The 14,960-nt window shown below is 40.0% G+C and overlaps 1 protein-coding gene across 2 annotated transcripts in view; it reads left to right on the top strand.

Annotated features, from left to right (window-relative positions):
- Positions 1–14,960, top strand: part of ADPRHL1 (ADP-ribosylhydrolase like 1) — a 47,132-nt gene extending 32,172 nt beyond the window's left edge. The window contains exons 7-8 of one of the 2 annotated variants that reach the window (XM_048855961.2): positions 1,109–1,262; positions 10,484–14,960. In XM_048855961.2, coding sequence (XP_048711918.2) covers positions 1,109–1,262; positions 10,484–14,858 — 4,529 coding nt within the window. In that variant the 3' untranslated portion in view covers positions 14,859–14,960. Of the gene's footprint in view, positions 1–1,108; positions 2,037–10,483 lie in introns of those variants that run through there. The other variant, XM_048855980.2, reaches the window with a different exon arrangement.

Below are 14,960 nucleotides of genomic sequence, written 5' to 3'. Positions count from 1 at the left end.
CTGCAGAAAAATTATTTCTGATGGGGAAGCAAAGGGAAGGCACAAGAGCAGTCACGCGCCCCTCCCCGGCAGTGCAGACAGGTCGGTTTGGCCTCCCGGAGCTTCCGGTAGAGATGTAAATCACCACTGGGGGGCTGGGCAGTCTGGGCAGTATGTATGAGAGAGAGAGAGATACTCTATCCCTTTCACTCACTATTGCAGCATGCTTGGCATGGCAGGGCTTTGGCGTGTTTCTGAGGAGGGAGGCATGGGGCAGGCTCTATCCCGTCAGGCAGAGCAGAATGTAGCAACCTGCCTGCTTAATGAATTGTTCTGATTGTTCTTAGTGAATTTCCCCAAGAGTGTAAAACAGGTGTAAAAATGTTAAGGCTCCTTTACATTGCCAGAGTGGTGTAAAGGATCCTTACTGTAAAGGACAGTGTGGCCTTATAAATGCTTATGGTGTTTTAGAGAGTAGAACTGGTCTAAATTTTTACAATTTCCTAGCAAAATGTGCTCCATGAACTGATTGCTACTGACCTTTCTGGAGATGGTCAGTAGCCAATATAAATTGTGAGTTTGAATACCCAGCCCTTGCTTGCTCTTCCGTTGCCTATGATGTAACACTGAGCATATGGGTGCATATATTTGTTGACTAATAACTAGAAGTAAAGGGTCAATACTCGCTACATTACTATTAGACAGAGGGGGTTTGGGGATTTCCTCCAATGCTCCTTACTCCCGAACTCCATCCATTGTATTGTAGTTTACATAAATTACCAAAATAATTGAAACCAGCCTGATTATTTTGCATTATTTTAACAAATAAAATATGCAGAATTTTAAAATATTGTGTGCAGAATTTTTAACTTTTTGGGGCAGAATTTCCCCAGGAGTACATTATGCAGTCTGACCCATTACTGCTGGCAAAGGTGGAGGCTTGAAATTCCAGTTGGTTGGTGAACTCCCTAGAGCTACCATTCTGAGAGTCTCTTTGGCACACCACATATAAGTAAAAATCTCTCCTGCAGTGGCTTAAAGCTTCCTTCTCTGTGTAGTGATATAGCTGCAAAGAAGAGTGCATTTTTCACAACAACAGAACTGCACACGGTTGTGTTTAATTTTACAGGTGAGAGCGCAGCCACTGGATCTATTGCCGGCTGCTTGTATGGATTACTTTACGGCCTGAACAAGGTTCCCAAAGGCTTGTACCAGGATCTTGAACAGAGGGAGAGGCTAGAATACTTGGGCGAGTCTCTTTACCGACGATCCACAGAGGAAAAGTAAAGCAGTTTCTGCCATTTTTCTCTTTCTATAAAGACTCTGTCAAACACTGTAGATAACTGACTAATTATAATAATGCTGTTCTAGGCTGGTGAGGTTTAGTTCTAAAAGGCTATGTGGAATGTGTATAAGTGCAGTTAGCTGAGTCATTCAGGAGTAACTGGACACTGTAAATGTTCAGTTTTTCATAGATACAGGGATTTTTGAGTATCAAACTTGCTCTTATAGTACAATCCAGGTCAGTGAGATTATTTTAAATAAAAAATATATAAATAACTAAAACCCTCTTATTATCAAAATTCTGCCTACCTTACTAATGCCACCCCTAAAAAGCTATCATCAGTAGTATCTTGCACACATATATAATTAATTTTCAAAACTAATGCTTTTCTTCTGAACTAATAGTATGATCCTTTTGTGAGGATGTTCCATTCCCTGTAGATTTTAAACTTTTAACAATTCTTCCATCTCCCTCTTTCCTCCGCCTCACATCTCATGCCTCTGTAATATTTGCAACTCTACTGTGTCACAGATTATTCATTAATGAAATGTTAACCCTTTGTCAGCACTATGGTGTATATGTATTGTTATGTGAGAAGCTTCCAGAAAGGAAAGGCCAACACTAGCAACACTTCCAAGGTACAGCAAAGCATCATTGTGTTTAACATTTCTGCATTATTATGTTTTTTTTTCACTCTAGACTCTTCAAAACTCTTTTAAAAAGTCAACTGGCTGAAATATTTGTAAATAAATTAATCTTATGCTCTTCATAAGCATCATTTCTTCATTTTTAGATCACACTTATATGTTGCTGTATCAGTATCAGAATTTTTGTCTGAGGCCATTAAAGAGCTGTATACGTCACCAGCCAGGCTATAATGTGTTTCGTGTGACTGAGATTCCTCTCACAAAGAGGCCTGGAGAGAAAACAGTTACTTTGGCTTTTAAAACAGAAAACCAACTAACTATATGGCCAGGTTAAAAATTAGTATCTGATGTGAATAAAACTAATAGTAGAATTTACTGAATCATATTCTGATCTATAATACTGGCATAAATCTGGAATAACTTCCATTAGTGGAATTATACCAGTATTAATTCTGGAGTAATTGAGAGCAGAATTTAGCCCCATGTGATTAATTCCACGTTTTAGCACAAAGATTCTTAAACTGTGGTCCACAGAGAACATTCTAATGGTCCGCAGAGAGCTGACTGGTCACGTGGTCCTGTTTTCGCCTCTCTATTTCCACCTGCTGACTTGCATTTAAAAAGGCAGCTAAAAATACATAAATACTTTCCTATTGCTTTTCCATATAAGCAATTGCCATTGGGATGTTATATGATAGAAAGGGGAGCAGGTGATCCATGTTGCTGTGGTTAGTAGGGGAGATGGGCCACACACCAATCTTTTTATTAAAATGTGGGCTAATCAAAGAACAATGTCGAGTTCTTGTTTTAGCATGCTCTCTCTTTGCATCTTTGCTATCTGCTGCTTTCTCATTTTGAGCATATGTTAAAGTTTAAACAAAGAAGGATATTTGTTTGTAACTTATGACTTTATATAAGAAAACATCAAGACTTTCTGAAAACATTCTTTCTAGTTTATGATGCCTCTAACATTTCCCATAATAAATTCAGCAATTAAGAAGAGAGAAGAATGTAGCTCTCATAAGGTACGATTTTCTTTTGTACATCTAACTTTTCCTTTACCCATGAAAAAATCTCCAGCGGAAAAGAAATCATCATTCCACAAAGACAGCATGCCTCATCATTAGACTTTGAAAGGTTGAACTAAACATATGGTTGCTGTGTTTTTAAAGTTAACAATTGTCCATATTGTTCTTCTAGAATGTATCACAGCTATTCCGTTATTCATCTTACCTTACATTCATGATGGAGAAGGACCCAAACTTAATTTCACGGACAGAAAAGCAAATCTAATTTTGCAAAGATGGTTCAGATAGACAGAAGCTATAAAGTTGGCAAATGCTAGCAAAGCATTGTTTCCATAGTTATAGGGGAAAATAGGCCATTGACCACCACTTTATTAAAGATATAACAAGGTTTAAATATCAGCGTTAATAAGAGGAAAGGAACACAGTTGTTGCCTTTCCTTACTGTAGGCTATTCCTTGAACCAAATTACTGCAAAGCCAGGTGACCTCAAAATACTACGTGTAGTCCCAAGACTAAAACAACCTTTTTGCTCCCCTGTCATGGCCATCTGACTCAAGCCAAGATTCAACTAACAATAAGTTAGAGCTGCTGATAGTCAACTCCTGGAAACTTCTATAAGTGGGTTTATCTTGTGGTACAGACTAACCTTCATTTCCCAGTAACCAAACACCAACTACCTTTCCCAACAAACTTTGAACCAGTGTTACTGTTGAACCCTCTCTTCACTCAATGTATTAAAACTTGCTAACACTAAGAAAAAGGTGCTGAAACAAGAGCCAACTCACTGAGTACTCATGACCAGACAATAACTTAACATTACCCAATGTAGAGAAAAGAAAATACAAAAGAAAATACGGCTAGTGCAAATAGGATGCAAATATCCTAATTTATCAGAACTTTTAAACTACATGTAGCAGTTACAAACCATATGGCCAGGCCTGTCTGTCTGAACATTGCTGTGTGAGCAGGCAGGAAAAGCTTTCTCATAGGGGCAAGTGGGCATGAGAAGCAGCATAGCTCCTGCCAGGTGTTCTCTCTCCCCTACCTATAGCCGCCTTCAGCCAGGCAGTGGGCGCTTTATGTGAGTCAATGGGGTGACCAGTCATGCGGCTCATAGTGAAACAGCTTGTTTTGATTGGCTGCCCAGGCTGGAGGTGTCGTAGTCCTTGCTTGATGACCCTGGCAAGAACGGCTGGGGCTGCCTGCTGTGTAGTGGGGGCGAGAATGGAGCAGAGTAGCTGGAAATACTCGTTTACTTGCCTTCTTTAGTTGAGATGACAGTTTCCCACTGTCTCATGCAGCATTACTTGGCCTCTTAAAAGCTGAGTGCCTCTTCGAGGCAATGAAACCATTTGTACCCCTGCAGCCCTGCCATGTCAGCAAGGTGGCATGGGGGAAACCTGCACTGACCCTGTTCTGCACTCCCTGCTCAGCTAGTCCTCTCTGAGACACATTGAAACAATAATGCCTAAACGGAAACCCAAGTAGTTGAGGGCCAAGCGTTTGTTTCGTTTCTTTTTACAAAAGGTTTTTACAAAATCTACCGTGAATATTTCATAAAAGTTCTGATGTTGTTGTTGTTAGCAACCCCTGGACACACTGATGTTGTTGTTGTTAACACAAGCCTTCCCTTGCAGCGCTGGCAAACCATGGTGCTCCCAGTGCATGCCAGCCAACGAGACTGGGCTTAGTGTGGGTTGAAGAGCACTAAGAAGGGCAACGCCCAGCACCCACCTACTGATGGTAAAAAGGAGAGCTCCCCAAGCCTCTAAAGTGTATGTTTGCTGGAAACTACCCTCCCTTGGCAGGACCCCATAGGCACTACTGCTGGTCTAGGGCTCCAGAAACCCCTACAATCCCAGCACAGAGGCAAGAAGGGGCCAGGCTCCAGGGGTTGTTCAGAGGGTTAGTAAACACATTTGTATGAGCTCCCTCTCCCCGCCCTACCTCCAGCAGCTCTTCCTGCTCAGGTGCTGAACACATTTCCTCTGCCCCATAGGCATAGGGTCTGACTGTCCTCAGGTCTGTGACATGACAGTGTCTGCTACAAAGGCTTTTACTGGGCTAACCCAGTCACTGGGATTAGATTGCATTTCAGCCTGCTAGTGTATCAGGCTTTTGGCACTCACATAGTACAGTGATGAGTGTCACAGAAGTGCCTGTGAATACATAAGAGAGACAAGGTGGGGGAGGTAATATCTATTACTGGACCAGCTTCTGTTGGTGAAAGAGACAAGCTTTCAAGTTTACACAGCGCTCTTCTTCAGGTCTGGGAAAGGTAATCAGTGTGTCACAGCTAACGACAAGGTGGAACAGATAGTTAAGCATAAGGAGTTAACTCATGTTGCAAGAAACCTTACAGACAACTATACACAAGAAACCCTCACATCAGCACACTTACCAGCACAGATCCAGCAACCACCCCAATCACACCAAGAAATCTGGTATCCACAGCCAGGCACTCAAATACCACAGAATATGCTCTGAGGAGAAAGTCCACGATATACACTTTAACACACGTAAAAACACCTTCACCAAATAAGGACACTCCACCAGAGAACTAGATTGCATCATGGAATGGGTCATCCTAATTTCCCGAGAGAACCTGCTTCAATACAGAAAAAAAGTCCACTGACCACACACCCCTAGTTGTCACCTATCACCCCACGCAGGAAGCCATATGAGGTAACATCAAACAATTACAACCCAAACTTGATAGGGACCACATCTTGAGAAAAATCTTTACCAAACCTCTTTTCTGGCCTTCAAACAACCCCCCAACTTTGTCAAACTCATCATCAGAAACAAGTTCCCCACAGACCAGGACACACCAACTCAATGCAGCACCACACCCTGCCAGAACAGATGCAAAACCTGCAGCCATATTTCCACTGCTACAATGTTCAATATCCCTCACAGAACCCCTTTCAAGATCCATGGGTACGACAAGTACCTATGGCAACATGTGGTATACCTCTTCTAGTGCATCAAATGCCCTAGCAATCACTATAGGGGTGAAACAAGACAATCACTACACTCTCAAATGAACTCATATAGAAAAATTATAAAAGACAAAAACATCACCCAGGAGTGAACGCTTGTCCCAAAATAATAGTGCCATATGTGACCTCTCAGTCTACGTCCTCAAAGGAAACTGGCACAATACCTTCAAGAGGCGAGCCTGGGAGCTTAAATTCATAACTCCGATAGACACCAGAAATCATGGATACAATAGAGATACTAGTGTATGGCTTGTACCAGAGGGGTAGCCGTGTTAGTCTGTATCCACAAAAACAACAAGGAGTGTGGTGGCAACTTAAAGACTAACAGATTTATTTGGGCATAAGCTTTCGTGGGTAAAAAAACCCCCACTTCTTCAGATGCATGGAGTGAAAATTACAGATACAGGCATAAATAATATACTGACCCATGAAGTATATATCTTATTAGGACACTCTGTAAACTACTAACTCACCTTTGTCCTGTGACGGCAGAGGTGTTAACTGCCCACTTCATTTTGAATGGTTTCTTGCAATGTGTTAACTCCTTATGCTTAGCAATCTGTTTCACCTTGTATTTAGCTGCAACATTCTGAGTACCTTTCCCAGACCTGAAGAAGAGCTCTGTGTAGCTTGAAAGCTCACCAACACAAGTTGGTCCAATAAAAACTACTACTTCACCCACCTTGTGTCTTTCATGTCCTGGGAGCAACATAGCTATAACACCACTGCAAACAACTATGCATAAATAAGTAAATTGCCTGCTCGCCTCTTGAAAATATATTATTGCTGAGTGGGTGGGGTGAAGGGAGTTCATTTAAAATAAGCAAACGAACAAGATCTTTTGAAACTGGTCTTAGATCACCTAGACATACATGTGATCAACCCATTCTGACATTTAAAATCATGTAGTTAGGATAAAAATATCCAGAAAACAGCTTATCTAGATCTCCTAAGGCGGATGGCAGCATACTTTTTAAAAATGGCTTTTGGGGGGAGGGAAGAGAAGCCAGGAACAGTAGAACCTCAGAGTTACAACTACCAGAGTTACGAACTGAGCAGTCAACCACACACCTCATTTGGAACCGGAAGTGTGCAATCAGGCAGCAGCAGACACACACACACAACACAGTACAGTACTGTGTTAAACATAAACTACTACAAAAATAAATGAAGGGAAAGCAGCATTTTTCTTCAGCATAGTAAAGCTGTATTAAGTCAATGTTCAGTTGTAAACTTTTGAAAGAACAACCAGGGCGTTTTGTTCAGAGTTATGAACGACCTCCATTCCTGAGGTGTTTGTAACTCTGACGTTCTGTATGCGTTAGTGCTGCCATGGGGGAGTTCCAGGTTGCAGTTCCAGAATGCTATTACCTCATTCCCTGGCCTAGCTCATAGCCTGGGGTAGTGCCTTCCACTTCTCAACAGAGAACCCTCTGACTGTTTATGAAATGGTGTTAACAGCCTCCCACTATGCACAACAGCCCTAAGGGACCATTCTGCCCAGTTCCCCTCAGCTGTAATGACAGGTGGTTATAGTCCAAGGTGTGAAGGACAGTAGCTGGGATAATATTAGGGATGAAATCTTGACCCCCATTGGAATCAAGGTCAAAACTCCCATTCAGTGTGGTCAAGATTTCCCTGCAGGACTTATTGCAGTAGACGCTCCCTTAGGAAATGTATTGGGGGGTTTTAATGCTGTGACAAAAGTATCAGCATTCCCCCATGTCCCCACACACCTGTGTTTATTTTAGAGAAATAACTTCATATCGCGAACCCAGGATTTATATTTCATGGCACATGGTCATCCAAGAGAGCAGACTTTTTCACAAATGCATTGTAATGCTCGTTTGTGGGTGAGATCATCTTGGAAAAACTTCAGATGCCCTGAATAGGTAGAGTAGCTCTTGTTCATCTTCTGTTACTAGCTGATGACTATAGACCAGACATTCTGACATAGGACATACACAACATTATTTTGTGTACCTATAAAACAGTCTAATATTTCTGAAAATGCACCCTAATGAAAACACCCTAAAATACATCCTATTGATTTGACTTCTGGGTAAACCCTCAATAGAGTTCACTACTGTTTCTTTTACCACCTAATGATCATTGTGTCATAGTCCTCAACTGATTGATTAATGCTATTTTAACGAACTCCAAACCAATAACAAGAGGGTCTGATCCTGTTCCGATTGCAGTCAATTGGATTTTTGCTTTTGATGCTAGTGGAAGCCAGGTTAGCCCATACTTTATTGTATGTTTATGGGAATGTCCACAGTGTGGTAGGCACTTTTTAGAGAGAATAAGGAACAGCCCCTACCCTGGCAAGCTTGCAGTCAGAGGTCAGATAGACAGAAAAATAGGGCAGGGCTAGAGCAAGTTTTTCTTGAGTTTTTCTTTTTTTTCTTAATTCTCACAAAAAAAAATTCAAATTAAACTGGTAACAATCAGCTCAAATGTCATGATAACAGAGTTTTCAAGATTATAAATCCATCAGAACTCTTGACTGAAATACATTGAACATTTGACTTTCTCTGCCCATTGCAATCCAAAAAAATATCCTTTTAAAAGAGTGACTTTACTTAAGCTCCTCCTGCCTTAAATGCCATTCTCCATAATAGGAGGGGGAACTGCAATCCAATGATAGCCAATGAGGGCATCCTTCTGAAATAAACACCAGTTGTAACAAATGGAACTCTCAATATGACATCAGAACTGGCTTCATTATATTTCTGTCCTTGTGTGTGTTACTGCTTACGTGAAGGGGTATTTAATCTGTGTTACCATGTACTGTGTAGGGGAGGGCACCTGTGCTATGGTGAAATGTAGTCATTCAGAGTTGAAACCCAGAGTCTAGTTGTTTGTTATACAGACATCAGCCAGTTGTCAAAATCTGTTTTGGTCTTTTAAAATACCCAGAAGGTCATTATAAATAGAACCCATTCTGTTGTATGTAATTTTTAAGTGCCTTCTCTTCTGTATACTTGAAATGTAGCCACCTGAAAGCCAGATTTTGCCACCCTTTTTGACAATGAGCAGTACCTTTACTCTGCAGGTAGCCCCATTAAAATCACAACATAGGTTTGGTTTTAATTTTCCATCCATTGAAATCAATGGTGTACAAACCTGCTGTCAGTAAAAGTGGCAGGATCTGGCCCTATAAGAATACAGTTTTGAAGATTGATACTACATAAAATGTGAACAGTTTTGCAACTTCTCTTCATTCTATTTATGCACCTTATGCATGTACATCAGGTTTAGTTTACAGAATTTGTTGTCCCACTTCTGCTCATAAATGAAGAGGACATAAAAATGAATACTCCGAATCTTCGCCTGGCATGTTGGCTGGACTCCATTCACAACACTATTTTACTGCACAGTGAAGTAATCCATTTTTTCATGTGTGCTAGAAAGCTGACACTTTTTGCGTTTTTTTCCAAAGCACTGTCTTATGTTATTGACTTCACTCTGCAGCTTTTGCACTAAGTTCTGTATTTTATTTAGTAACGAATCAGCACCATTTTTTAAAATCCTCGACTCTCTGAAGGCTTAATTCTCCAAACTGAACTGTAGAGACAGCATGCCAGAGTTCCTGCTCCAGGCTAAATACTGAAAGGGGGCAGTAGTCAAGCGACATTGCCATGGCTGTCATTACATAAAGTGCTCTATCTCTGGTTCTGTCCTACTTGTCATTGGTGTGATCCTTTTGGAAAATAGATTTAATGGGGCATTTCCCACGCGCCAAATGTCCCAAATTAGATTAGACCCCTCGTTAACTGGAAAGGTTCCTGCTAATTTCTAAATTGTATCTACAGTGAAACCTGAGTCTGTGGCTGATCTACACTTTTCAGCCTTCAGGTTTTGTTTTTATGTTAAGCCAGAGGCACAGCTGTATTTCCATACTGAGTGTGTTCTCATCTTCTTTCTTGTTTATCAGGAGTGGAAATGTTTGGTAACATTTGCATATCAGGGGACAATAGTACTTAAAGAGAGTCAGGAATGGCACAGATGAGCTTTGTTCACCATTGTTAATGTTGTTTATTCTCATGAACATTTGCCAGTTACTGTCCAATTGTCACAAAACAATTGTCACAAAACACAGGACAAATTGCAGGCTGCACAATGTAGGATTGTTATTAAAAACCTGCATCCACACACACACCCCATAAGATGCTTCATAAGGCTTCTAAAATATTTTGCATGCTGTTAACAGGCAACTAACTATGACCCAGTTAAGAACTGTAGGGTAAGGTATTCTGTTTAATGCACTGTACATGTAATTAAAAAGAATAAGATTAGAAGAAAGTGACTGGTCTTGGGTCTTGTCAGTACAGCTGTAGGGACTTCCACAGACCAATTTCTAATTGTGTATTTGTGTATAATACTAAGTTTGTCTTGATTTAAGTTGTAAAAGAAGTTTTAGAAGATTTCTGTTATAAAAGAATGGATCTGTTAATAAATAAAATAAAAGTAATACAGAGTAAGGAAGTAGAGGCAATACTGATGACTTCAAAAGAGCATTCATTTTGTTTTATGCAGCACTAAATGTACAAAGTTTTGCGATGATAAGCTGCTGATAGATCCCCTGGTGCTGAAGAAGAAGCTAAATAGGATGGCAACAGAACCAGGGGCTTTTGCTGTCCTCAGCAGCCTGCTTCTTTACATCACAGACCTCGTGGCCTGCGATCCACAGATGCCGAGGAAGAAAGCAAAATGGGCAGAAGGCAAAGGAAACAAGGTGATTTGTGATCCTGACTGCCAAAGTACAAACAACAGCAAGCGCCCCACAAGATTCCAGCTTTTGCAGTCCAAGTTCATGAACAACAATCGTGAACCTTACATAAAGAAGACACGAGAAGTTGGCAAACTAATCATTAAAGAAAAGCAGTGGGCAAACAGGGGCTGTCTAAATGCCCCTGTTAACAAATCAGACAAAAATAAGGAGAAAAAAGGAAGTGGTCAAGCACCAGACGAGAACAAACAGATAATGCCCAATGAGCGGGTCAAGTGGAATGGCCTGAGTGGGAAAAATACAGTGAAAAACATTCTGAAGAAATTTTTAGCTGCAGAGGAGAAAGAAACTAAGGAGAAAGCTTCTGTCTGGAAAAAGAAAGAGCCAAGCAGTAATTTGCCAAAAATAATCAGCAAGAATTCTGTTCTCTCCAAACTGAAGGAAAAGTTTGAACAAGCTAGTTCTGTTTGTTCAGCCACAGAGGTGAAAACATTGCTGTTGCACAAAGGTGAGAAAAATAATACAAAGGTCCCAAATAGAATAGCTATTCACAAACCAAAGGTCACAGTGCTACACACTGTGACAGCCACGGTTCTAAATAGCCCTCGGCCCCAGTGTTTAGTGTGTACGACTGCTCCAATGCCTAGATTCAGTGTTGTGACTGAAATTAGCCATCCTTGGAGCTGGTTGACCAACAACACTGATAGTAATCAGCCTTTTGATCATGGCACTCAAATGGGAGAGATGAGTGACTCTGACAGCAAACATGATCTTAAGCCTGGTAAGAATGAAATGCCAGAAAATAGGGCACAAGACAGAGAGTACAAAGGACAGATGCAAACTGTACAATGTGTCATGCCCAAGGTCATGAGTGACGACAAGGATAGTGCTGAGACTAAAATAGATTCCGCAAACCAAGGACCTGATTTTCTTCCTAATCAAGACAGCTCTTCTACTTTCTGTCAAAATAAAGCCCTTGCAGACTGCATTCCTTCTTTATCTAAACCCAGCCTATCTCACATGGGGAATAGCACATTAGCTGGATTTGATACATCTTCATTAGGAAATAATAAAGCTGCTCAAAATGTTAGTGAAGACAATCCATCTACGAACTCGCCTTATTCTGATGTAGCTGAAGGATCCAGTGCACATAGTCCCCAGGATATTAAAGAGGTTGAGATTCCTAAAATAACAGTGAATGCGTGCAGTTCAAAGGAGACAGAAATAGAGTTCTCAGAGTCAGAAAAGGATCCTCTCTTTGCAAGCCAAAAATGTTTCCCGGAGGAGAAACTATTGAAAAATATTCCATCGTTTTGCTCCCCAGTAGCTCAGGCATCGCAGAATGTAGTGCCTCCAAATGATGACCTGCAGTTAACTGTCAAAATACCAGGTACTGACAAAATGCCACCACTCATGCCAAGGCAAGAAAATGCATCAGATTTTAAAGGCAAACATTCAAAAGCAGCTGTAAAAAGAGAGAAATTTCACTATAAACAGGAAATAGTTCCTAGTTCTAGAAAAAATGATTGCAAAGTCACAGCTAAGCAAGAAGAGGAGCCAGCGATAAACCCAAACAAGCTGTCTGATTGTCAAATGCAAACTGAACAAATAAACCAGGAATCACAAGCACGTCAAATGCTCAGCCCACAAAATAACATTGATAATTTCAGCACTAATGTATCAAATCTGACTATGAATCAGACATACCAAGTACACTCATCAAATGATTCAAAGAAGGAAAAAAGTGGTATTGTAGAAGAAAAGCATAACTGCTCTGATATTGAAAAGGACCAAAGTTCATTGTCAAGTTATTTAGTGAAGCACAGGTGTTATATTCCAGAAGAGAATTTTGGAAAGGACCAATTATCCTCATCAAATGAAATGGCAAGTCAGGAAAACAATACTGCCAGGCAAAGGAGTACCTTGTGTCATCTGGAGACTTATCAAATGCCATCAAAGTATTTCATGAAGCATGAAAGTGACATTGCAGAAGAGAATCCCTGGCCTAATTCTGAGACATGTCGATCATCAAATTATTTAACAAAGCACAAAAACAATGCTACAGAACAAAGAATCTGGCATGCTATTGAAAAGCCCCAGATCACATCATCAAAAGATTTGGTGAAAGATGAAACTGATAGTGTAGAAGATAAGAAGACTTGTCATAATTCTGATAAGTATCAAATACCTTCTTCAAATGAGTCAGCAAAGCATAAAGATGATATTATAGCAAAGAATGCTATGTATAATGGTGAGAATTATCAGACACTACCATCATCAAGTGATGTCACAAACCATGAAAATAATACAGCCAAAGAGAAGAATATCCTTCATGTTTTTGAGAAGAATCAGTTACTCTCCCCAAATGAACTGGGGAAGTGTGAAAATAATACTGCAGAAGAGATAAGTCCCTTGATTAACTGGGAAAAGTACCGACTACCCTTGCCAAATGAATCAGAGAAGCATGAAAATAATACTGTGGTAAAAACAAGACCCTGGCGTAATCTGGAGCAGAACCAACTGCCAACTTCAAATGATACTCTGAATTATGAAAATGAGATGAGAGATGAGAACTTTGAGAAAAACCAGTTTCCTTCCTTAAATGAAATGGTGACACATGAAAATAATAGTGCAAGTGAGAGAAATAGCTTACATAAATATGAAGAGTACCAAATGCTGTCATCAGATGATGGCTTGAAGCATGAAAATGATACGATGGTAGAGAAGAAAGCTATTGCAGCAGAGAGAAATACCTTGTGTAACTCTGAGATGTGCCAAATACCAGCATCGGGTGATTTTATGAAGCATGAGGATAATAATGCAAAAGAGAATTCTTCTAGTTTTGAGACTTGCCAATTACCCTCATCAAAGAATAAAATTAACACTCCAGGACTGAGAAATACCTTGTGTAACATCAAATACCAAATGCCATCAAGAGATTTAGTGGAAAATGAATATAATACAACAGAAGATGAAAACACCTGTTGTAATACTGAGAAATACCAACTGTTCTCATCCCGTGAATCAATGAAACATGAAAATAATGCTGCGGAGGCAAGAAATATCCAGAGTAACTTTAAGAATTACCAAAAGCCATCATCAAGAAGTACAGGGAAGCATGAAAACAAAACTGTCCAAGAGAAGAGTACCCATCATAATTTTGAAGAGTACCAGTTACTCTCAAGAAATGCACTACAGAAGCATGGAAAGAAAGCTGCAGTAGAGAGAGATACCTTGTGTAACCCTAAGAAGAATAAAAAAACATCATCAAGTTCATTGGTGAAGCATGACAATAATGTTACGGTAGAGAAGCAACAACAAACACCATTGTCGGATGATTTTGTGACGCATGAAACTGAAACTGTGGAAGAGAAGAATAAACATCATAGTTCTGAGAAGTGCCAGTTAACCTCATCAAATAAATTGGTCAAGCATGGAAAAAATACCACAGTAGAGAAGAAGCAACAAACACCAAAATCAGATGATTTTAGAAAGCATGAAACTAACACTGTGGAAGAGAAGAATAAACATCATAGCTCTGAGAAGTACCAATTAGCCGCATCAAATAAATTGGTGACGCATGGAAAAAATACTGCAGTAGAGAAGAAGCAACGAACACCAATAGCAAATGATTTTAGGAAGCATGAAAATAGTACTACAGAAAAGAAAAATCCACATCGCAAAGCTGAGAAATACCAGTTACCCTCCTCAAGTAAACTGGAGAAGCATGAAACTAATAGTTCAGGAAAGAAAAATAGTTTGTGTGACTTTGAGAAGTATCAAGCTCCATTGCCAAGTGATCTCATGATGCATCGAAGTGATTCAACATTAGAGGAGAATACTTGGCATGACATTGATAACTACCAAAAATTACCCCCATCAAATGATGTATCCAAACATGATAAAAATACTGTAGAACTGAGGAAAACCCAGCTTGGCTTTGAGAAGTACCGTAAACTATCATCAAATGATTTAGCAAAGCATGAAAATGTTGCTGCTGAAGGAAAGGCCAGGAGGCCAGGGTCTGACCAAAGAAATGACAGAGAAGCAGAACTCCAGGACTGCACTAGAACAGCAGCACAAGCAAAATACATAGCAGAAAGTTACAGTGAAGGACCCCTAAATTCATCTTTTAAACCAATGATAGTTAGAGTAAGTGATACATTTAAGCATCATACCTGAAATATATCTACGGTAAACTAATTACCTCAATTATTTGTATAATCAGATCTTTCTTTTTTCCTTCAATGTTCAAGACACTTGAATTAAATTATCACTTTGTAA

The sequence above is a fragment of the Caretta caretta genome, chromosome 1, assembly GCF_965140235.1.
Source record: "Caretta caretta isolate rCarCar2 chromosome 1, rCarCar1.hap1, whole genome shotgun sequence".
Taxonomy (NCBI): domain Eukaryota; kingdom Metazoa; phylum Chordata; order Testudines; family Cheloniidae; genus Caretta; species Caretta caretta.
The sequence above is the reverse complement of the archived record's forward strand: the minus strand, read 5'-3'. Positions and strand labels throughout refer to the sequence as shown.